This window comes from Chiloscyllium plagiosum, chromosome 2 (genome assembly GCF_004010195.1).
Source record: "Chiloscyllium plagiosum isolate BGI_BamShark_2017 chromosome 2, ASM401019v2, whole genome shotgun sequence".
NCBI classification, from domain to species: domain Eukaryota; kingdom Metazoa; phylum Chordata; class Chondrichthyes; order Orectolobiformes; family Hemiscylliidae; genus Chiloscyllium; species Chiloscyllium plagiosum.
The window spans coordinates 141,173,984-141,199,993 of NC_057711.1; the positions used below are offsets into that span (position 1 = coordinate 141,173,984).

General features: G+C 39.6%; 1 protein-coding gene across 1 annotated transcript in view; it reads left to right on the forward strand.

The window, feature by feature from the left end:
- LOC122558276 (FERM and PDZ domain-containing protein 1) overlaps positions 1–26,010 on the forward strand; it is a 99,134-nt gene that overhangs the window by 68,568 nt on the left and 4,556 nt on the right. The window contains exons 8-15 of the mRNA XM_043706677.1: positions 847–972; positions 2,708–2,827; positions 4,982–5,118; positions 7,476–7,602; positions 11,152–11,247; positions 11,341–11,523; positions 13,588–13,726; positions 18,497–19,345. Of these exons, the coding sequence (XP_043562612.1) occupies positions 847–972; positions 2,708–2,827; positions 4,982–5,118; positions 7,476–7,602; positions 11,152–11,247; positions 11,341–11,523; positions 13,588–13,726; positions 18,497–19,345 (1,777 nt within the window). The remainder of the gene's footprint in view (positions 1–846; positions 973–2,707; positions 2,828–4,981; positions 5,119–7,475; positions 7,603–11,151; positions 11,248–11,340; positions 11,524–13,587; positions 13,727–18,496; positions 19,346–26,010) is intronic.

The following is a 26,010-nucleotide window of genomic DNA, read 5'->3' on the forward strand; positions in this document are numbered from 1 at the left end:
GAGAGTGGATGGGGACGAGGGTTTGGGAGAATGGGTGGAGAAGGGATTCGAAGAATGTTTGGAGAAGGGGGTATGAAAGTGGATGGAGGATGGGGTTGGGACACTGGATAGAGCAGGGGGTTCTTTCAGCAATGGAGGAGCGGATGTAGACTGTGGATGGAACAGGGACTGCAGACTTGGGCAGTGAGTAAGGCAGGATGTTAGGGATGATTTAACACTATTTCCTTCTTATTTCTGCAGTGCTTATAATCATGTTGCCTTAGGAGTCTTCTTAGATTATAAGAGCATAAGGAATAAGTGGAGAAGTAGGCCATTTAGCTCCCTCACTCCTACCCTGCCATTATGAAAGATCATGGCTGATCTGCTCCAGCCCTCAACTCCTGTTTCATGCTCACTTCTTAATATTTTAAATATCTACCTAGTGCTTCTTTAAATACTTTCAGGGATCTCAACTCCACAACACTTTGTGATTGAGAATTCAGCTATTCACCTTTCTCCGGGAAAAGAAATTCCTTTCCATGTCATTCTGTAACTATGTCCCCTAGTTCAAGATTCCCGCACAAGTAGAAACATCTTCTCAACATCCGGCCTTTCACGTCCCCTGAGAATCCTATATGTTTCAATCAGGTCACCCCTCATTCTTCTACACTCGAGTGAATAATGGCCGAACCTGTTTAGCCGTTCCTGAGAACTCAACCCCTTCATCCCAGGAATCAGCCAATAGAAGAGGAGTATTGTGTGAGTGAAAGCTGGGGATAGGTAATAAGACCATATATCTTCAACAGGAAATTCAGAAAGGCAATAAGAAATTAATTTTGTTGTTCCCTTTCTTCTGCAATTTGACAGGATATCATCCTCACCCTGAAGTCAAAGTTATCCATCCGTTGTATTGAACATTTTGCTCTGGTTTTGAAGGAACGATACAGTATCACCAAGGTCTATCTCTTACATGATGATGAAATCATTGAGCAGGTATGTTGGGGTTTCTGTGCACTGTGTACATGAGGGAGTGATATCCCTGAGAGTTTGCAAGCTTTTAAGTAGACAACTAAAGTTACCCACATATACGTCTACAGAATGAAACCCTTAACCATCCTCTGTATCCGTTCTGAGGAAGGGTCACTGGACCCACCGGGTCACAGTAACTCTGATTTCTCTTCACAAATGCTGCCAGACCTGCTGAGCTTTTCCAGCAACTTCTGTTTTTGCCTCTATATCTGTTGGCTTTGTTACCTAACATTGGACTGCTGTTCAAGTCTGGCATTTTAAATAGTTTGTTCCATCTGCTGCAGTCGAAAGAAAAGTTCTATTTTTGGAGACTTTGTAAATGGAATTTGAACAAAGCAGCATCTCTTGGCTTTATCAAATTCTGGTTCAGAAATGCTGATCAATATTAGACAACATAGGAGTGAAGAAGATGTCTCTCTGCACTACCTGTGGTATTTCCTGATAATCACTTTTCTGGGAAGGCAAATTGTACGTTCACTTTGGATAAAAAATTGGATTGGATATAGGAGTCAAACAGTCTTCGCACAACAATTCCAAGATATTGGTGAGGTCACACCTAAACAACTGTGTACTGTTTGGGTCCATCTATCAAAGGAAGGATGTGACAGCAGAAGAGGGGCTTTGACCAGTCAGACTGGTTCCTAGAATGAGGTGATTGTCTTATGTTGGAAGGTTGAGTAAATGAATTCAGTGTTTCTTGAAGTTCAGAAGAATGCGAGGAGATAGAATGGAAATCCATGGGACTGTTCTTAATGTCCCATGTAACATAAAATATGACAGGTGGCTAATTTACTGCCTTCCTGTCCACTCCAACCTGCTCCTGATAAAATGAAGGTACGCGAGTGACTGCCAACATCGGGACTGTATTTTTAAAAGAAATTAACAGGTATTTGGAATTGTTAACTTGATCTAAATATTACATTGGCGATGCCATGATATACTTGGCATGGATCAGCTCTTTCTTTAAGCAGACTGGTTAAAAGATGGGAGGAAAGAGAGTGGTGGTCCATCCTTCTTCGGGTGCCGTGTCCACATTGAGAGCCTTCCCCTTGGCTGTCACTCCCCACCTTTGTAAGTTCCCACATGGCTGGTGAATCTTGGACATAGGGTCACACCCTCAGAATGAGATGCTGCTCAAGTAGGACTGGGATAGAGAGTTGAGTCGTGAATCTTTGGAAAACTGTATTTGGAGAGCTGAGGATGGTCTGACATCGAGCCTATTCAAGGTAGAGGGTGGCAGATTTTTGTGTTCTAAAAGAACAAAGGGATATGGAGATAGTACAGGAAGGTGAAGTTAAGGTACATGTTAATTATAATTTTGTTGAATGGTGGAGCAGGCTAGAAAGACAAAATGGCCTGCCCCAGTTCCTAATGCTTATGTTTCATCTGTTCAACTGCAAAATGTATGTGAAAATTGATTCAGCATAGAAATAACAAGTTTTATTGAGACTGCTAAAAATAGCATTGCATTGCAAGTAATGAAAGAACTTGGGGACTAGGCCTCTATTTAAAAAAGGAAACCTAGGCTGATATCAACAAATTTATCCAGAGAAGCCTCCCTCCTCTGTATCACAACATCACCCAGTGCAAAATGCTTCTTGTTAAAACATAAGCTTAAAGAAATTTTTTTGTTGATTATTTCCACAGTGTGACAATAAGAAGTTAATTCCTGATATAAATGTTTTCTACCTTGTCACAGGTGGTCCAGAAGCGAGAGCCCCGTGATTATAGGTGTCTCTTCAGGGTTTGTTTCCTGCCAAGAGATCCACTTGTACTTTTACAAGATGATCCAGTTACTTTTGAATACCTCTACTCACAGGTATCTATTTGACATGAAGGTTCATGGTAAGCCCCTTATAAGGATCATGGTAAGCTCCATATAACAATCATGACTGACCACACCAAAAAAGGTTCTGTTTCCCAAGAGCGATAAAGCCGGAGGACGTATTCTGCACTTAAAGTGGAATATATTCAAAACTAATACTCTGAAGTACATTAGGGGAGATTATGGCCTCGTGCTAATATCACTGGACTATTAATCCAGAGACCCAGCTAATGTTTTAGGAGCCTGGGAACAAATCCTGCCACTGCAGATGGTGGAATTTGAATTATCTGGAATTAAGGGTCAAATGTTGATTGTTGGGAAAAACTCATCCGGTTCACTAGAATCCTTCAGGGAAGGAAACTATGTACATGTGACCCAGACCCACAGCAATGTGGTTCACTCTGAAACCACCCTCTGGGTAATTAAGGGATGTGCATCAGAAGCTGGCTTGGCCAGCGACACCCTCATCCCCTAAATGAATTTTAAAAATATTTCGATGAGGACGTTGGGGAACATACCTCTAAGGGAATGGAGTAAATCAGCTTGGGCGATTCACATAAAAATTAAATAGATTACTTTCAGACAATAGCAACTTTGGATATGTCATATAAACATGACATTTGGTAAGTGTGACCGGTCTAGGAGAATGGGTGACTTTGGATCTGCCAAAATCCCCACCTCCAGTGGTTTTGCACACCTGTTGTCTGCATCTGTTGTAGATTAATAGTTAGGGATGAATTACCGTGATTATCATTGTACAATTAATATCATTGTACAATTATTATCATTGTACAATTAATTGTACAATTAACATTATCATTGTACAATTAGTGTAGCAAGATTGCAGATGGTGAACTAGATGGACTTCATTTTGGTACATCCAGCAATTTCGGTATTTGTGAGATGTTCTGTATTCATGGTTAAAATTATAGTTGACATATGGGGATTGGTAATTTGAGTTTTGTAGCAGCTAGAGAAAGTGAGGTGGTTCTCTGTAGAGCAGAGAAAATTAAGGGGAGACTTAATGCGGGTGTCTATAAATACAAGCTGCTTTGACTGAGTAAATGAAAAGAAACTGTTTTCACCATTTTCACTTTGGTTACTAACCAGAAGGCACTGGTTTAAGGTAAAAGAACAGTGAGCAGATGAGCAATGTTCCCTCTCAGAGGTCCTGTAGATTTCAATGACTTCCGGTTCTGGAAGATACTGCAGGAATCTCAGGATTCCATGCAGCAGAAAAATAATTTAAGAGAAAGGAAGTGAAAGTTTTATATTCAGTGTGTTATAATCTGAAATTCACAGCCTGGAAAAGAATGATGGATGTAGGTTTGACAGTAAGATTTGTTTAGTGTTTGTAGATAATTTCTGTTCAACCTGTTTTTTAAATTAATTCATGGGATCAGGGCATCACTGACTAGGCTAACATTTGTTACCCATTCTGAATTGTCCAGATGGCAGTTAAAAGTCAAACCACATTGCTGTGGGTCTGGAGTCACATGTAGGCCAGACGGTAAGAATGGCAGACTCCTTCCCTAAGGGATGTTCGTGACCTAGATGAGTTTTTCACCAACAATGGTTCACGGTTATCATTAGACTTTTAATTCCAGATTTTTATTGAATTCCAGTTTCCAGCATCTACCATGGTGGGATTCAAACCCAGGTCCCCAGAACATTATCTGGGTCTCTGGGTTAACAGTCTAGTTGTACCACTAGATGATCACCTCCCTTCAGAGCTCAGAGGTGTTTTTACACACTTCTGAAGCAGATGGGACTTGTAGCCAAAACTCCTAGCTCAAAGATAGGGACACTGCCACTGTACCACAGAGCCTTTGATTAGTTTTGGATATGTAGTTGTAAAGAAAATATGTAGAGCTACAAGGAAAGAACTAGGTGTTGGTTTAACTGGACAGATCGTTCAAAGAACCAGCAGCAACACAATGCACTGGGGAAGCCAAGACAGACAAAGCTATGGACCAAGTGCTGGAAAAGGGGTTTTTGACCAGCGCATACTTGATGGACCAAGGGGCATTTTTCTGTTGCATAGTGTTATTCTATTCTGTAATTTTGTGAAAGCATTTGTAAGTGGTGGCAATTTGTGTGGATATTTTCTAGATGGCTGTGTGATGCCTTTAGTAATCTCTTTTACAGAGTTGCAATGATGTGCTGCAGGAGAAGTTTGCGATGGAGATGAAATGCAACACTGCTATCCGTCTCGCAGCACTGCAAATTCAGGAATGCATCCTCAGCTCCAAACATTCTCAGAAAGTCTCCATGAAGTACATTGAGTGAGTCAATACATTCGGCAGATTGAACTGGGCAATGCTTCAGCTGCACCTCACACCACACTATGTTCACATGGCACTATATGGACTTCTTGATAGCAAGACCCCTGTTTCATAAACCATCTCATCAGTCAGACACTTTCTTAGTGAGCTGCTTAATTGGTAAATCTTCCCATTAGTGTGATCCTTCATTAGCTAGTCTTCCTTTTATTGAAACTCCTTATTAACGAGATTCTTTATTAGTCAGTTTCCTTGTTAATAAGATTCCTAGCTAGTGAGATGTTTGTTTGGAGGAACCTGCTGTTAGTGAGGCATTGTTTGCATGAGTTTAGCAACTAGACCCTTCATTAAGGACACTCCTCATTGACAGCACTCAGTGTTTGTGAAACTCCAGGCTAGAGGAACTTCTCAGTTATGAGTTACTTCACTAACATGTTATAGAATTACCCCTTTAAGTGGAATTAATCCTAGATTCTTATTTTTAGTCCCCTACTTGAAGACTAACTTCCTGGCACTTTGTAATTCTTTAAATTTCATCCAGACTCGATTATAAATTGGGAAAGGAATGGAAGTCAACTTAGCATCAATCTCTACTGACACAAAAACAGGCCCAGACACCTTTCACTCCCAGACCTTGTCAGTGTGACCTCAATAGCTGTAACAGCAGTCCACTGATAGAGTCGTAGAGTCATAGAGATGTACAGCATGCAAACGGACCTTTGGTCCAATCCGTCCATGCCAACCAGATGTCCTAACTTAATCTAGTCCCATTTGCCAGCACTTGGTCCATATCACTCTAAACCCTTCTTTTTGATATACCCTTCCAGATGCCTTTTAAATGTTGTAATTGTACCAGCTTCCACCACTTCCTCTGGCAGCTCATTCCCTACACACACCACCCTTTGTGTGAAAAGGTTTCCCCTCAGGTCCCTTTCAAATGTTTCCCTTCTCACCCTTTGGTTCTGGACTCCCGCACCCAGAGAAATCACTTTGTCTATTTATCCTATCCATGCCCCTCATGATTTTATAAACCTCTATAAGGTCACCCCTCAGCCTCCGACGCTCCAGGGAAATCAGCCCCAGCCTATTCAACCTCTCCCTCTAGCTCAAACCCTCCAACCCTGGCAACATCCTTGCAAATCTTTTCTGAAGCCTTTCAGGTTTCACAACTAGGAAGCAGAAGTGCAGTACTTGGTATATTCTTCCTGAGAAAACAAGAATTTTTTTTAAAAATCCAACATGCATTGGATATTTCTAGCCAATATTTATTGCTCATCAAAATCAGGTTTTCAGTTCACATTGCTGTGTGTCAGCAATTGCTGTGTACAAATTAACTGCAATGTTTCTTTTATCATGACAGTGACCATATTTTAAAAGTATTTTATTAGCAATAAAGCACTTTGGGATGTCCCAAGGTTCTGAATTATATACAGGGATCCCTGATTTACAAACGTCCAACTTAAGAATGCTCATACAGATCATTCTACTATAGCGCGCATTTTGTTAATGTGAATTCGCTATAACATAATTGACGAATTGGGGACACTGTTTCTATAGTGTGAACTTTTGGGTATAACACGACTATGGGCCCATTAATTTAAATGGTGCTGCTATTATGTGATTTTCTTATAACACAGGTTTGCACGAGAACAGAACAATAGCGTTATAGCAGAACTGACTGTACTTATGAATGTGTTCCATTACATGTTCATAACTTTAATGACCAGATATCCAAACACTTCCTGTACTTATGAATAGCTGCTTTCCATTGTCCTGCATTGTGTGCTGCCTTGTGTACAAACCAACTTGTGAACAAACTCCAGAATGGAACCCATTTGCAAATCAGACACTCCCTGTATTGGAAATCATTATGGCAACTGTCACAATGTAGTTGCAGCTTCAGATCACCAGATGGCTCTATGAGGTAGGGTTCTTTGTTCCAACTCCACCATCATTGTGCAGAAGATGCAACTATTAATTAATTGAACACGGGATTTTAAAACAAAATCACTCATAAATCCTGGGTGAGGCTGGCTGGCCCAGCATTTCTTGCTCATCCCTTGTTGCCCTTGAGAAGGTGGTGGTGAGCTGTCATCTTGAACTGCTGCAGTCCACGTACTGTGGATTGACCCACAATGCCCTTAGGGTTGGAATTGCAGGATTTTGACCCAGTGACAGTGAAGAAATGGCAATAGATTTCCAAGTCTGAATGGTACGTGGTTTGGAGGGATAGTTTCCAATGTCATAAATATCATAGCTCTTCTGGAAGCCAGTGTAGACACAATGGGTGAAATAGCCTTTTTCTGTACTGTAAAATTCTATGATTTGGAGCTAAATAGGTGCAATCTTATTATTTTCAGGAAGGATTGGGGAATTGAGAATTTTGTCTCACCAACTCTGCTTCATAACATGAGAGAGAAAGATATCAGAAAGGCTATTAACTATCACCTTAAGAACAATCATAGCTTGATTGCACCAGGACAAAAGGTAATTCTTTATAACCGGCTATCCAGAGGTAAAAGTCTGTTTTTAAAAAAAGATTAATCTTTACTGCTTTCCACCCAATCACAGATGCTCTTTCTGCACGTACCCTTGAGTTTTTTTATGCCTTGTTTAAATACTGTTACATCTCAAAGTGCTCTCAGTTCTGACAAAGCACTCCCTGTGTTAACTGTTTTCCTACCTCCAATCATGCTACCTGACTTGCTGGATATTTCCAACTTTTTCAGGTATCTATTTCAGATTTACCGCTTTCTTGGTCGTTTTGCTGTTTTATAAAATTGTGCTGTTGCATAAGCCATGACTCGATGTGTAGCGCACTTGCCATTGGGTCAAAACATTGTGGATCAGGTCCAATTCTGGAGACTTGAGAACAAGTAACTTGGTTGATGTTGCAGTGCAGTAATGAGGGCATGCTGAAGTGCTTAAGGTGCCATCTGTTGAATGAGTCATTAAACCAAGGTCCCTTCCTGCTCTCCGGAGATTTCATAGAATGGAATCCCTCCAGTGTGGAAGCAGGCCATTTGACCCAACAAGTCTACACTGTCCCTCCGAAGTGTAACCCACCCTGACCCATTCCCCTATCCACGACTCTATATGTACCCCTGATTAATGAACCTACACATCCCTGAACAATATAGGCAATTTAGCATGGCCAATTTACCTAACCTGCACATCTTTGGATTGTGGGAGGAAACTGGAGGAAACTCGCGCAGACACGGGGAGAACATGCAAACGCCAGACAGACAGTCCCCCGAGGCTGGAATTGATTCCGGGTCCCTGGCACTGTGAGGCAGCAGTGCTAACCACTGATCCAATAGCACAAGAGTATTTCAAAGACTTGGACAATTCTTCTTGTGTCCAAGAGAATCGATAGCTCTCAATTAAGAGAACAGGCAAAATAATTATTGTTCATTTACACATTACAATTATGGAATCTGTTTATTGCAGTGTGTACAATACTGATCACCATATGTATGGAAGGATATTAATGCATTGTGATTGGTGCAGGGCTTTACCAAACTGGACCTGTATAGGAGTTTAGATGAGTCAGAGGTGACTTCATTGAAACATGTAGGAACATGTGAAGACGTTATTATCCCAAGTGCAAAAGTTTCTAGTTTTATACTGAAGGGAAAATATTTCCCTTTACACTTTAATACTGTTACTAAAGCAGGGCGGTGTAAAGTGTGAGTGTTCTTTGCCTTCTAAGAATCAGTGAAATGTTTATTTGTTACTTATTAAAGCCTCTTAAATATGTGTCTGAGTTGCATTCCAGATCAAATCTGTATTCGTGAATTATTAAAGGAGGAGAAAACAAACTTTTGCTGTTTTCTCTGTTTCCATCTCCTGATGCTGTTCGCTCATTCCGAGTGTTTGGTTTTGCTGCCATTATTCATTCCTTGGTGCTTTGTCCAAGTGGCCTTTCCTCATATGGGAACCTGGTTGTGAATGGTTGCTGTATTCAACTGTAGGGGGCATCACAATGAAGCCCTGTCATACCCAGAAAAAAACCCCCATAAAACTGGCAGATGACACATACTGGTCTGCCCCTCTTGTAATCGAGCTTCATCGAGGGCCGAAGGGCCTGTTCTGCGCTGTATTGAAATTAAGCTTCATTGTGTCCAAGGATCACATTTCTTTTTAAACTCGCTATTTTCTCCATTTGCATCCACCTTAAATCCAGCCTGAGTTAATGGCCATCATCAAGGGCAGAATATGAACTTTTATCCCTTAACCCAAGGTCATTGAGGCCTGTTTAAAGGAATGAAAGATGTGTACTTAATAATATTCTTTTTCACAAAAGAAGTCACAAATACTTCAGACCAAGTGAACCTGTTTTGAAATGTTGTCATTGTTATAGGACAGGAATCCTAGCAAACAATTTCCACAAAACAGGCTCCCACAAACAACAATACGATAACTAACCAAGATATCTTGATAAAATGTTGGCTGAGTGGTAAATATTGGCCACTACTGTTTTTTTAAATCGTACCATGGAATCTTGTTTAATTCTCTTTGTGGAATATCTAACATCCCAATCAAAGGATAGCAGCTTTGTCCCTGAAGAACATTAATGAAGTTTTCCCAACAATTGGCAATAGATTTATGATCATCACTAGACTCTTTAATTCCAGATATTTATTGAATTAAAATTTCACCATTTTCCATGGCAGGATTCAAATGGTTCACAGGGCATTATCTGGGTCTCTGGATTAACAAAACAGCAATAACACCACTAGACTATCACCTCCTCTATCAGTCAGCCAATCATTAATGCATGCCTGTAAATTGTCTCTCATCCTAAGTGCTTCAAGTTAATCTTAGCACCAGTGTAGAATTATCCTTTATCCTGAATCACCTTTCGATTTTTTTATCCATATACTGCATTTTAATAACACTTTTACAATCCCTCTATGGTCTCATACATCTCTAGGAAACGTTTCCTACTTGACCTACAAGTCCATATCCTTTTAACCTCGTCATGTGTTTGTCTTTTCTGCTGCTGTATTCCTCAATAAGAGACTTCAGTTGTGTATTTTCCTCCACTGCTTCTGCCTCTGCTGCCCCTCTTTAGACATCCTCCTACTCAGCTGTGAAGTGATGTAGGAAATTCCACTGTAACCAGCACTATTAAGTCGAAGCTTGTTTGTAAAGAGTGCTTTAAACAAAATTGCTTTCTTGGGAATTGCGGTTTCAAAGCTGCATATTTTATAATTAGGTCATAAGTTTTAATTAAAGCTTCTTATATTGTAAGCCCAGTTAAGCATTTCAATATTTTTGTGTATGAAAGATTAAAGTTGATCAGCCCCTGAAATTGCTCATCATTATCTTTCAGCCACTTTGTGATCTCCAGCATTAACTGCAGACGTTCAAGACATTACATTTTAGGGAGGAAAACCAATTGTTCACAATATAAAGAATATCTTTGATAAATTGAGCTTCATGAATATACATCGGTTATTTGATATTAAAACTTTTTTTTTGTAAAGCAGTTATTTAAATCCATGCAACAAAGATAAAAGATAAAATGTATTCATCACATGGATTTTCTATTAATTTCTTTCAAATCAGAGGAAGTGTGCCTCGTTGTTTTATGGTAATAAACTCAACTGGATTAGTTTGCTAAATAATGAAATCATGGAATTAAAATGTGAAGATGGCAAATTAACTAGACATCTGAAAATTCAGAACTATAATTATGTCTGGGAAGGAAATGCTGAAAATCATGTTTTATGCATTGAAAGAGAGAGTTATTGTAGGGTCTTTATTAACGTGCAAGATTGAGTTTAAAGAGGATGTAATCACAGGGCCATACCTGCTGCCAATGCATAACCTGATTTGCTGATAGGTGTTTTCTGTCATTGTACTAAATCACTAGTTAGAAAATTCCAGGCGGGATTCCCATTATTTTCCATTGAAAGTCTTTGACCATTTTTGATAAATGTTGCCACATGTGCAACGCTGCTGGGGACATCTTTTCATTAAGATAACTTTTCATGCCAGTATATTAAAATACACTCATTCTGTTTGAAGCAACTGATATCCACGGCACAAGTCCGGCTGAATTACCTGAACATACTGAGTGATCTTCGAGCATATGGAGGGAAAACCTTTAACGCAACCCTTCTGGTACGTAGGGAGAAACAGAAACCTGGTTCATTTTTTTAAACTAGACTTTTTTGTCATCTTTAATAAGTTTCTAATGAAATGCAACTTCTTCAGCTGCAGGACAGAGAATCATTTATCACATTGTTGGTCGGAGCCAAGTATGGTATCAGCCAAGTTATTAACAGCAAACTCAATATTATAAACCAGTTAACAAACTTCAACAACATCCGGAAGTTGGAATTGACCTTTGAATGTGAGAAGGTCAGCATGGTGAACATCTACCTGGTGGATGTGAAGGTAAAGGCTATTGATGCTAACTGCTTGCTTGGACAAGGGCTTAGTACGTTTTCTAATACGGGGTGTTGTCTGGTCAAATCCTTGCTGCTGTGACCTGTGCTGCAGTAACATTTGTTCAGCAATTATTCCTATCCTCAGTTTGCTAAGGTTTTGCAATGAAGTTACTTGGGGGTGAGTCTTGCCTTTGCTCACTGTCAATCAGACAGCAGATGCCTTTAGTACTTACCCGCACTGGCACCTCCATGATCCCAACATCAAGAGACCTGACTGCAATTTAACTCGGGCCTGAGCTAGGGAGGCCTCTGCATATTTCCAGCCAGGCCAGGCCAATCTGATCAAGCCCAGCAAAGTGAAGTGAAGGAAAGGGAAGAAGTACCAAGGACATTTACCAAGGAAAGATGGGATTTCTGCCTGTCTGCCAGCCCATCTTGCCTGTTTTCCCAGAATGCCAGTGACACTAATCTGCTGACACCGGAGTAATTTCCAAAGGCAGCAGTGACTAGGCCACTGCAGACTAGAGGAAGGCAGTCTCTTCAAGTCATAATTCCTGCCTCTCCAATTACAAATTAATTCTGTTCCTCAGAATCATTCAAGCAATTTCTCCACCACGAGGTTAGACTGACTGGCTTCTAGCTCCTGGTTTATCCTTTGCTCCTTTTTGAATAACAGTACTACATTGGCTGTCCTCAAGTCCTCTGACTCTTCTCCTGGGCCAGACAGGTATAGAAAATTATTGCAATGTCCCTGATTTCGTCCCTTGCCTCACTCACCAACCTGGGATATATTTCATCCAGCCCTGGACATTTATCGAATTCTAAGCCAGACCACTCAGAGCTCTCTCTGTCAATGATAATTTCTTTAATTGTATCACAGACCTTCTCCCTGTTTTCTGTATGCATATTGTCCATTTCACAAGTGAGTACTGTCTCAAAGTATTCTTTTGGAATCCTACCTACATCCCCTGACTCCCTGCACAAATACTGCTGTGCTCCCAATGGCACTACTCTTTTAACCTAACTGTAAACCAGTTTAGGATTTTCTTCTATTTTAATTTTAGTATCCTTTCATGTCACCTATTTGGTCTCCTATTCTCCACTTTAAGTTCTCTCTTGAACATTCTGTACTCCTCTAGGATTTCAGCTGTTTTCAGCCCTGGATATCTGCCCTAAGTATCTCTTTATTCTCTAAATCCATTGCTGTGTATCCTTAGATATCCAGGGCTCACAGGATTTAATGATCCCACCCCTTCCTTTATTGGAACATGTTGGCCCTGTACTCTCCATATTTCCTTTTTGAATGCGCCCCATTTCTCTGTGACAAATTTGCCGGAAAGTTATAAGAAATTGTTGCATTTAAATATTAATGATTAATTGAACTCATCCCACTCCTACACTGGAATAGTGACTGTATCTGAAAAATAATCCGTGTTTGTAAAGTGATGTCTAGTAGCTCTGAAATATGCTATATAAATGCAAAGTTTCCTTTCGGGAAGTTGGCAATAGTTAGTACTTGACAACACCAAGACATTTTTAATGATGAAGTTTAGGTTTTCATAACACAATCCACCTCTCCCATTCAGAAGAGGAATAAATCAAACCCCAGGTATTATTCCAAATTATAATAAATGTTGTTAGAAATTTGCAATATTTTACATTTGCTTTCACATCTCCTTTCTCTCTTTTTTTTGTCTGTATCCAAACAATTTTTCTTATTCTTTGTTTCTCTTTCTGAACCCAATTTGACTAATTCACCGGCCTTCTCTATTGTTCCTGCTTCTTTCTCAATCCTTGAATTTCGTGGTTAAAGAAATAGATTGTTTTATCCAATATGTTGCCCAGATCTCAGATTCCCTGTTGCCCTCACTTATCAACTCGCAATTTCAGCATTGTACAACATTTTCACGCTATAGATGGAAGGAAAACAAATGAGGGAAGATACTGCACCCAGCAAATTCAAGGAAGCTAATGTTGAGCAAAATCTTTAAAATGAGTGAGTTGATATCATTTTCAGGTTAGGTCTGTTAGTGGAAAAGTTTAATTACTGACTCTGTGTTTTTATTTACAGTCTCTGACATTGTTACTGGAAGCTCATCATGCTAAAGACCTTGTGTGTTTGATTGCTGGATATCATAGGCTATATGTGAACTCAACAGACTCCATATTCATCTGGCCTAGCAACTATCAAAGTCAGACAACTGAAGAAGGTAATACATTAGTCGTTTTTTTAAAAAATAAGAATCCCAGTTTTATTCCTGCCATACTTTTGCCCAAGAAACACAGAGAGTGATAGATGCCTGGAATGCAGAGGTAGTAGAGACAGGCAAGGTAGATTAATTTAAGGTGCATCTGGACAGATGTATGAGTAGGTGGGAGCAGAGGGATACAAATGCTTAGGAATTAGGCGATGGATTTAGATAGTGGATTTGGATCGGCTCAGGCTTGGAGGGCCGAAGGGCCTGTTCCTGAGCTGTAAGTTTTCTTTGATCTTTGATCTTTGAAAGCAAACTTCCAAATGTGAATTTTGTTTCTATTGTCACTACCCCCAGGCAGAACTATGTTTTCTCTGCCATTTGTTAACACTCCAAATCAGACAGGGATGTTCTGAATACAGAGGCTGATTGAATCCTTGGTTAATGTCAGCTTTTGTTAAGTGGCAACCTTTACATCCTGTGTGAAAGTTGCAGTTTCAAGTAACACTTGAAGACTCTCTCACTGACTGGATGCTGAACATTAAGACTTGGGAAAGCTTAGATAATTCTGTGTACTATTTGGTAAAAAGGGAAGAAGTTTCTCCTGGTACCTTGGTCTGTTGTACCAGACTTGTGTAGTGCAACGTGACAAGATTAATTATTGGCCACAGAGAAAAGGCATCTCTAGGTAGATTGAATCTCCTATCCAGTTTTAAAGGGAGATGAGTGGGTCTGAGACTAGTATTTTACAATTTAAAAAGGGCAATTATGTATGCTCGAAAACTGCACACCTAAGATGAACTGAGACACTAAGTTCAGGAACAGACTAATATAGAAGTAAAGATAGATATTTAAGGGATATTTCAAAATAAATATATTTAAGAGTAAATATATTCCTACTGTAAAAAAGAAGTTGCAAAGGAAGAATAAACCATCTATGGCCAACATAAGAATTTAAGGAAGGTACTGAGATTAAGGAAGAAGTATAATATGATTAGCAGATCAGATATTAGACAGAAGATAAGGAATAGCACAGAATGACAAAAAGATTAATCAGGGAAAGAAATTAGAGTATGAGAGGATGCTAACTAGAAAAGGAAGAACAGATAATGAGTTTTTACTAGTATTTAGAAAGGAAAAGATTAAGTAAGGTGAGTGATCCTCTTGATAGTGAGAATGGGGAGAAATTAATATATAATAAATAAATGGCAGTTGAATTAAACAAATATTTGCTTCTGTCTTCACTATAGAAAATACAAAAACACTCTTGTAATAGCTGTAAATCGAAGGGAGAGAGAAACCTGGTGAAATTACAATTAAGAGGGAAGTGTGATGAAGCCAACGGGTAGACCTCTGGGCTGACAGGCTTTCAGGCCCAATATGGACTTCATCCTGGGTTCTTAAACAGAGGGACCAAGGTGAAAGTCGAAGCATTGATGTTGATTTTCCAAAGTTTCATAGATTTGGATAAGGTTCTATTGGATTGAAATGTAGCAAATGTTATGTCATTATTCAAGAAGGGAGGGAAAGAGGAAACTATTGGCTTGTCACAGGGTAGGTGTTGGAATCATTATTGAGGAGCTTATAGCTGGACACAACTCTAGCTATTTGGGAAGAATCAGCATTATTCTGTGAAAGGGAAATCATGCTTAATCAATTTATGTCAATCTTTGAAGGGTTAGCCTATGCTTTGGATAATGGAACCTGTAGAGATACTATACTTGGGTTTTCAGTGGGATTTGATGTGCCACATAAAAGATTATTGCACCAAATAGGACCCAAATATTAACATATTTGAATGGATAGAAGATTAGCTGGGTTCAAGTCCCATCTGCTCCAGAGATGTGTAATAACATCACTGAACAGGTTAATTAAAAATATCTAGAAGATTGACTGGCTGACAGAAAGAAAGAATGTGTTTGAAAAAGCTCTCTTTCTGATTAGCAGGATGATGAGTCCCAGAAGAATCTGTGTTGGGGCCTCAGCATTTATAACAATGATTTAGATATGGGGAGGAAAGCCATGGCAGCTAAACTTGCAGATGACTCAAAGATGGGTGGGGAAGTATGTTGTGAAGAGGACATAAGGAGTTTTCAGATGGGTGTCAATCAATTGAATGAGTGCCCAAAAATTAGATTCTAGATTAGAGTGGTGCTGGAAAATCACAGCAGTTCAGGCAGCATCCGAGGAGCAGGAATATCAACGTTTCGGGCAAAAGCCCGATGAAGGGCTTTTGCCCGAAACGTCGATTTTCCTGCTCCTCGGATGAAGGGCTTTTGCCCGAAACGTCGATTTTCCTGCTCCTCGGATGCTGCCTGAACAGCTGTGCTTTCCCATCACCACTCTAATCTAGAATCTGGTTTTCAGCATCCTCTGTTCTTGTTTTTACCTAGTTGATTTTAACCCTACTGTGAATCCTCTGCAAGGATGCCTGCCTTGAAGAAGTTTTCCTCCTCTCTCTACAAGAATTTCAGGGAGTCCCTCTCCCACTGCAACTCCCAGGTCATTTCCTCTGCCCTGAAGCTCTTCAACCACGTCCTGAAACAAAAAGCTCTATTCCTGATGAAGGGCTTTTGCTCGAAACATCGATTTTCCTGCTCCTCGGATGCTGCCTGAATTGCTGTGCTTTTCCAGCACCACTCTAATCTAGAATCTGGTTTCCAGCATCTGCAGTCAATGTTTTTGCCCCGCCCAAAAGTTAGGCCAATGTAGTATAATGTGGAAAAATTATTTACTTTGCAGGCAGAATGAAAAAAAGCAGAGTATTACTTAAAGTAAGAACAACTGCACCATTTCAAGGAGCAGAGATAGTGCATGATTCACAAAACGTTAGTTTGCACGTGCAGCACATAATTATGAAGGCTAATGGAATGTAAACATAAAGATGTTTTGCTTCAATTATCCAGGGAATTGATGACAGTATAGCTCTAATATTTCATGTAGTTTTGGTCTTCTTGATTAAGGAAGACCATAAATGTTTTTAAAACAGTTCAGAGGAGCTTTCTGAGATTGATACCTGGAATGTGCAAGTTGTCTTATGAGAAAAGTTTGGGCAGACTGCCTTGTTTTCTTTGGAGTTTAGAAGTGCAATCCTTGACAAGTTGGAAATGGAAATGAAGAGTCCTCTTGTGGGTGAATCAAAAATTAGGGGTCACAGTTTTTAAAAGAATACAACCTTTTAGAGCAGAGATGAGTGCTTTTCTTTCAGATGGTTGGTGGGGGCTGCGGTCATTAAATCCTTTTTAAGGCAAAAGTAGATAAATATTTGTTAAGCAGGAGAATGAAAGGTTATCACATGGAAGTGGGGAAATGGAATTTGAAGCACAGATAGATTAGTTATGGTTGTATTGATTGGCAGAGAAGGCTTCATTGTCCAAGTGACTCACATCTGTTCCCAAGTAGTATGTGCTTACATAGTCATAAAGCCCTACTTCTTCTCTTCGCTTTCAGTTCAGTCAATTTCCTGGATGTAAAGGCTCAGTTTCTTTTCTCAGTGTACATTTCCTGCTATGACATATCATCCACACAGTCAGTAAAGATAAAAGGCAGCTCACCCACCATCCTCTCAAGGGCAATTGGGGATGGGCAATAAATGTTGGTCATCCCGCAATGCCGTCATCACATGAATTAATATATGAAAAAACACAGTGTAAAGGAGAGGAAGACTCTTCTCTCAGACCCTTTGAGATGTGTGCAGATTATTTCCACACAGTCAGTAAAGATAAAAGGCAGCTCACCCACCATCCTCTCAAGGGCAATTGGGGATGGGCAATAAATGTTGGTCATCCAGCAATGCCGTCATCACATGAATTAATATATGAAAAAACACAGTGTAAAGGACAGGAAGACTCTTCTCTCAGACCCTTTGAGATGTGTGCAGATTATTAGAAATCGAGGTTAACAGACTGTTCAGCTCCTGTGGGTATTGTATCTAAGGGATGGTAACAATTTTCATGTCTGGGCCAATCCTTCCATTAGACTGATCAGTTCTGTGGAGCATTAGCGAGGTTTGTGATTATTGGCATCACTTTCAGACAGTGACTCTTTGCAATGAAGTTATGATAGAAAATAAACTCATGTCAGTTTAAACATGTTTCCCTCTCAGAATGATATCAGTAGCAGCAATCTGAGAGAGATGAATGAATCACAGTTCAGACACAACTCACATTTTCCAATGGCATTGCTCACTCTGACTTTATGCCAATTAGGTGAGTTTCCGTTGCTGATAGGTCTTGTTAAAATTCCAGAATGTAGGAACTTACATTTTATTATATGTATCCGTAGGATCTAGAAAGTCTTGAAAGCTTATGCAAGGAATGTCTCAGTCAGAAATATTGATCAAGAAATAGGATATCAAATTTTATTTACTGTAAAAGTTATTACTTTTCTTTTTACATCATGAGTAATAGCCGGGCACTGTATTTGAGTGGTGTCCCGAAGCTGAATGAACATGTACAATTGGTATGACTTCAATATTGAAGCTTTAACATTAAAGATTCCACCGCAGGTATTTCCTTCAACTAACTCCTTGCAGAAAGTAATACCCTGTTTTCGTGAAGAAACTTATCCAAACAAACATTTTCAAGCAAAATAAATAACCTAAACAGAAAGGAAGAGCATAGAAGTTAATCATTGAAGTTTTTATAATTTTTTTTATTCATTAATGTCATTTATTGTCCATTACTAATTGCCAGGAGGGCATTTGAAGATGGCAGAATTCAATTTTTAAAGAAATATTAGATGGTTCCTTCATCTGACCTTAGATGTAATTTTTTTACTGTGCAGGTGATGAAGCCCGAGGATTAAGTGATTCAGAGTCATCATCAGACATTGAGTCATCATTAGACTTGTCAATAGAGCTCCACAAATTGAGAAATGGATTCGTACAGCCTCTGACTGAAGAAAATGAGGACATTGAGAACTCGGAAAGTGAGGCTACAGACAGTGACTGCTTACGGGAGGATATCCAGGAAGAGACCAGTTGTAGCACAGGGGACATGTCTGATCTAAATGATGAAACAACAAGTCAGGGAGGAGACTTTTGTGAAAGAAGCTGTTCTGCCGACTCTATGGATGAACTGCAAACGGAGACTTCAATGAGCAGCACTTCAGGTCCACACTCACATGGTGAGATTTCAGAAGATGATGACAAAGATTCTATCGCTGAAGAGAGTGATGGTGAGCCAGTTACAAAGAAGCACTGTACCATGGAATCGAAAGACAGTTTTGAACAACTTTCACCAGACTCCTTAGCCTCTACTCCGACCCCTTCTAAATACATTGCAAGTGATATAAAGATGGTTTGCTCTATTCCTGACCTCAGCCAAAGTGAGAACCCATGCACTGCAGAATTTTGCAACCAGTGCCCCAGAAACGAGGGTGAGAGTCATGCAGAAGGGGACAAGTCTTGGAATTTGACAAGTCACGGCCTGCTAACTGAGTTACCACCAATTCCTTTTCCAGAGGAACCAGCTATTGATGGGGACCTATCCAGTGAGGTCCTCACTATCCCGATTCTGGCTCCTCCCCCTGGCTTTCAGGACAGCAGCTCTGATGACGAATTTTTCGATGCAGCTGAAAAGTTTATTGATGTAGAATGTTCAGGTGACATCAAATTCAGTGGAACTGAAGCAGGTAGGGTCTGACAGATGACAATCAGGTTTCCATTTACTTCCACTTACTCCATACAATAAATTAAATGAAATCCAGAATATATCTGAACACATTTTCAAACATACTTAAGAATGATGAATAATTAAAATATTTTCTGTGTTTATTTTGATTCACTTATTACATGTTACCAATGCACCTTTATATACCCGACTAGTGATGACACACGAGGAACAGGTACTGAGTTCCACTGATGTGATGAATCTGAATTAAACAGGCAATGATGAAATTATTGATGTCCCCACAAGTTAAAAATTGCATCTTCAGATATAAATTCAATTTAGTCCCATTGTTGAGCTCATTTGAAAAAGTCAATTTTAAGTAATCGACATATCTGAGAATTACAAAGCTTCTAATCTCGAGACAATTAATCCCCGGTAAAGTCATTCAGTTTCTAAAGAAATAAACAGACAAAGCAATTTAAGAAAATTATACTTCACTAAAAATAGAAGAATTCACTAAAAATTCTTTCTCCAAATTAAAACCTTTTACCCTTGGTATGTCTTTGATCATTTTCCAGACCAGTTTAGTGAAATCCTGGTCACTATTATGGAAATACATTCCTGCTAATACTTCTTGAATCTGCCCTGCTTAGTTTCCAAAACCAAAATCCAGAACAGCCCTTGATCATCACAAAAGGGGATAAGAACAACTGTTCCCTAATGGAGAGCCAGTTTGACTTTGGTGGTGGGAAAGTTTTTCGAAATGATAATCTGGGACAGAATTAACAGTACTAGGATAAGTGTAAGCTAATTATGTAAAGCAAGCATCAATTTAGAGTCATAGAGATATACAGTACTGTTCAGTTCAACTTGTCCATGCCAACCAGCTATCCTAAATTAATCTAGTCCCATTTGCCAGCACTTGGCCCATATCCCTCTAAACCCTTTTTATTCATATACCAACCCAGACGCCTTACAATTGTACCAACCTCCACCACTTCCTCTGGCAGCTTATTCCATACACACACCGCCCTCTGCATGACAAAATTGCCCAGTAGGTCCCTTTTATATCTTTCCCCTCTCACCTTAAGCCTCTGCCCTCTAGTTTTGGACTCTATAACCCTGGGGAAAATTCTTGTCTGTTTACCTATCCATGCCCATCATGATTTTATAAACTTCGATAACATCACCCTCAGTCTCTGATGCTCCAGAGAAGATAGCCCCAGCCTATTCAGTGTGTTTAAAGGCAGATAATTTTTACATAACTTGTATAAGAGGCAATAAAGAGGGTTGTTGAGGGTAATGTAGTTAATGTAACGTATATAAAGTGTTTGATAAGATATCCCAAAGTAGGTTTGCTATCAAATTTGAAAACCTTGGAATACATAAAAATGAAATGTCTGAGGGACTCTAAATGGGTAGCAGTAATTGCTTGTTTTTGGACTGGGGGGAGAAGGTGTTCAGTGATGTTTCCCATGGTTAAAAAATAGGATCACTGTTTTTCTTGATAAATTTTAGACATCAGTGTAAACTTTAAGAGGATATGAAATGGCTGTGAAATGGACAGACATGTGGCAGATGACATGTAATGCATTTAATATTTTTACATTGTGAGTGTGTTCGATCCAGAATGTGCTACCTGAAGGTGTGGTGGAAATAGATGTAATCATGGCTTTCAAGAGATAAAGGGTGCAGGAAGGATTTACAAGATTGGTCTCAGGGATAAGGGATTCAAATTTGATCAGCAGAGTTGTACAAGTGAGACTGTTCACCTTCGAGAAGTGATGTTGAAAGGATGAGCGATCTAGACAGAGCAGATACAAAAAAAATCAGAGGAGGAATGGAGAACCTGAGGACTCAAATTTAAAATGACTGGTGAAGTAGCAAAAGAGAACATAGAAAAACCTTAATATGGAGTTGGCGGCGGTGGAGGAAGATTCAGTCATGTCTTTGAAAAGAGAGTTGATAGTAAAAGTTAAAAATCACACAATAGCATGTTAAAGTCCAACAGGTTTATTTGGAAGCACTAGCTTTTGGGGCGCTGCTCCTTCATCAGATGGTTCATCACAACCGCCTGATGAAGGAGCAGCGCTCCGAAAGCTAGTGCTTCCAAATAAACCTGTTGGACTACAACCTGGTGTTGTGTGATTTTTAACTTTGTCCACCCCAGTCCAACACTGGCACCTCCACATCATTGATAGTAAAAAGGAGACCAATGGTAGTAGTTGATCAGTGCATGGGATAAGGTTATAAGGTTGTAAAGAATAGTTGAAAGGCTGAGGTTTGGGAGTGTTTAGAAAAAAACACTTGGGCGATCAAAAGCCAGGTGAGAAGTATAAAAAGAATAGGAGAATGAACTAACCAGGAAATTAAAAGAAAATCTGAAAAGTTTTTAAATTTGTGAAGAAAGGAAGAGAGTGGCTAAACTAAATGTTGGTCCCTTGGAGGAAGAGACAGGAGAAATTATTATTTGTACCCATCTTCACAGTAGAATACACAAATACATAAGAGAACTGTTGATTAATCAAGGAGCTAATAAGGGTGAGGAATGTAAAAGTGATTAATATTAGTGGAGGAAATGTATTAGAGAAACTCAAGAGACTAAAAGCTAACAAATCCTAAACTCTGATTATCTACATCCTGGGGTTCCAAAAGAGGTAGCTATAGAGATAGTGGGTGCAATAGTTATGATTTTGCAAAACTCCATTTTAAAAACACCAGTCCAGCATATTAGAAGTCGGTAAATGTAACATTGCTCTTCAAGAAAGAAGGGAGAGGGACAACAGGGAATGACATGGTAGTTATCCTGACAATAGTTGCTGGGAAAATGTTGGAAACTATCATTAAGGAAATCTTAATTATGCATTTAGAACAACATAAAAGGATAAGACAGCACCAACATGGTTTTATGAAAAGGAAATGGTTTAATTAATTTATTAAAGCTTCTTGAGGATGTGATTACTGCTGTCCATTTTATTCTTGGTTGAGTGACAGGAAACAGAGTAATGGCTGATGGGTATTTTTCAGCTAGAGTGAGGTTTACAATAAGTGTTCCCTGTGGTTGATACTGGGGATTTTTGTTGCAGGAGATAGTTTCAAAGCTTGCAGATGTCACAAAATTCAGAAGAATTAAAAATGTAAGAAGACGGTTCAGAAAACATTGACAACTTAGTGATGTGGGTATTTGGGGCAGATAAATTCATTGTAGAAAAGTGTGGGTGGTGCAGTTTGGTAGGAAAGAAATGGGCAGACAATATAAGATCTCCTTCCTATCGGAAAGATGTGGTGAAACTTGAAAGGGTTCAGAAATGATTTACAAGAATGTTGCCAGGGTTGGAGGATTTGAGCTATAGGGAGAGGTTGTTTTCCCTGGAGCAGCGGAGGCTGAGGGCAGACCTTATAGAGGTTTACAAAATCATGAGAGGCATGGATAGGATAAATAGACAAAGTTTTTTCCCTGTGGGGGAGTCCAGAACTAGAGGGCATAGGTTTAGGATGAGAGGGGAAAGATATAAAAGAGACCTAAGGGACAACTTTTTCACGCAGAGTGTGGTACATGTATGGAATGAGCTGCCAGAGGAAGTTGTAGAAAGATTGTGTTGGGATATCTGGTCGGCATGAACAAGTTGGACCAAAGGGTCTGTTTCCGTGCTGTACATCTCTATGACTCTGTGATTCTATAAGGGATACAATTTTTAATGTCTGCAGGAGCAGAAAGAACCAGTTGTTTGTCTGCATAATTCATTAATGGTGCCATGACAAGTAGAAAGAGCTGTTTATAAAGTATGCAGTAATCGGGTCTTCATTAATATGGACATAGGGGTCAAGAGCAGGGAGGCTATTCTGAACCTATACAGGACACTGGTTATATCTCAGTTGGAGGATGGCATACAGTTCTGGGTGCCACACTTTTAGAAGGATATGAATGCATTGGACAGGGTACAGAAAGGTCTATGAGAATAGTTTCAGCGATGAGAAATTTCAGTTGTGAAGATAGATCAGAGAGATTGAGACTGTTTTGCTGGAGAGGAGAAGGCTGATGGGAGATTTGATGGAAGTTTTGGAAATTGTGAGTGGTCTGTACAGAATAGACAGGGAGAAAATTGTGCCTGCTCTTAAAGGGATTGAGAACCAGAGGGTACACCTTTAAGGCATTTTGCAAAAAATGCAAATGCAAAGTGAGAAAAATGAAATTCATGCAGCACATAGTTAGGATCTGGAATGCACTGCCTGGAAGTGTGATGGAGGGAAGGTGAATTAAAACGTTTGAGAGGGCATTGAACAATTATTTAAATTGAAAACAAATGTGCAGAGTTATGGAGAATACGCAGGAGTCTGACAATAGGATAAAAAAGCTCAGACATTCAGTACAGACTCAATGGGCCAATTGGGTATCCATCTGTACCATGACAATTCTGTGATTCCGTGTGGGTGAGAAATTATTCACTTTGGTAGTAAGAATGGCAAAGTAAATCTATAAAATGTTTGAATATTCGTGTATAGAGAGATTGGGTGTACTGGTGCATGGAACTCAGAAAGTTATCATGCAGGTACAGCAACAATTAAAGTAAAGGCTCTTTTACTTTATTGCAATGTGATGGGAGTATAAGGATAAGGAAACAGAGGAGAATAAAGGGATTTTATAAATATGTTAAGGACAAAAGGGTAACTAGGGAGAGAATAGGATCCCTCAAAGATCAGCAAGGCAGCCCTATGTGTGGAACCACAGGAGATGGGGGAGAAATTAAATGAGTATTTTGCATCAGTGTTTACTGTGGAGAAGGACATGGAAGATATAGAATGTGGGGAAATAGGTGGTGACATCTTGAAAAAAACATCCATTGTACAGAGGAGGAGGTGCTGGATGTCTTAAATGCATAAAAGTGGATAAGTCCCCAGGACCTGATCAGGTAGGTGTACCCTCGACCTTTGTGGAAAGCCAGGGAAGTGATTGCTAGGCCTCTTGCTGAGATATTTCTTTCATTGATAGTCACAAGTGAGGTGCCGGAAGACTGAAGGTTGGCAAACGTGGTGCCACTGTTTAAGAAAGGTGGTAAGGAAAAGGCAGGGAATTATAGACCAGTAAGCCTGACATTGGTGGTGGGCATGTTGTTGGATGGAATCCTGAGGGACAGGATTTACATGCATTTGGAAAGGCAAGGGCTGATTAGGGATAGTCAACATGGCTTTATATGTGGGAAATCATGTCTCACAAACTTGATTGAGTTTTTTGAAGAAGTAACAAAGAGGATTGATGAGGGCAGAGCGGTAGATGTGATCTATATGGACTTCAGTAAGGCATTCAACAACGTTCCCCATGGGAGACTGGTTAGCAAGGTTAGATCTCATGGAATACAGGGAGAACTAGCCATTTGGATACAGAACTGGCTCAAAGGAAGAAGACAAGAGAGTGGTGGTGGAGGGTTGTTTTTCAGACTGGAGGTCTGTAACCAGTGGAGTGCCACAAGGATTGGTGCAAACTACATGATCATAAACAAGGCGGCATATGAAGTGCAAAACATGTAAGACAGCACAGTAATTCCTGACACTTCAAGACAATAGTGGTGTACAAATTACAGTGTAATAAAAGAATGATAATTAAGAAAACGTTGTTCTAGCATTGTTCATGAAGAGCAGGTAGTTGAATGTTGTTACTGGTAATGGTGATATTGGTAATTGAATATATTTTTTTGAGAATTGTACGTTTGCAGGCTGATTGAAGCACCTTTGTCCTGATTTCTTTTTTAAGCAGTTTGCAGCAGAGAGGGATCTCTGTTTCATTGTTCTGTTAGCTGACTTGAAGCATTTCGAGTAAGAAAATTCCTTTACAAGCAACAAGGGTGACAATGGCATAGTTCTTCAATTGTGACCCTCACAGCCCACTAATGCCTGAATTATGGTCCACAGAAAGGCCTTCAGTACCACTAGTCCACTACTGTAGAGTTGAAGCTGGCTATTTCATTCCTGTCCTTGTACATTATTTTCAGGGAAAAATACAAAATGTGTCTGTAATTTGCATGAGTGACTTAGTTTTGAGCAGGAGCTCATCGGCTCCTCCCATTATCGTCGTACTCCCAAGAGATCACAGTACAGTCTGTTCTTTTACTCCTTTCGCTGTTATATCCCATCAATCCCACACTAAATCTTATTCAGTTAATCTTTAAATTTATATCTGCCGTCATTTTATCTCAGTAATTGTAGTCTTTTTAAAAAACACAGATTTTGGAAATAAGGACTAAAAATATCCCCAGTACTGTTGATATTCTGAGCTGTGGTCTTGACAGGCACTTATCCTTCTGGAAATCGAAATACAATACATTCATCAGTTTCCTTTTATCCATGGGACATGTTCCTTCCTCAAAGAACTCTCATAGATTGGTTAAATGTGATTTCCCATTCACAAAACCACGTTGATGCTACCTGATTATTGAGAGTTTATCCAAGTGGCCTGTTATAACTTCTTTAATAATAACTTCTGACATTTTCCCTATGCAGATGTTAAGCCCGTCATTCCCTGCTTCCTGCCCTCCTCCCATTTGAGTAAAGAAATTACATTCACTGTCTTCCAGTTTAATAGAATTTTTCCTGAATCTCAGGAAATTTAGATAATTAAAACTAAGGCAACAACTATCTCACTGTGGGGGGGGGGAGGGAGGTCCCCGAATTACGAACATCCAAATTAGAGAC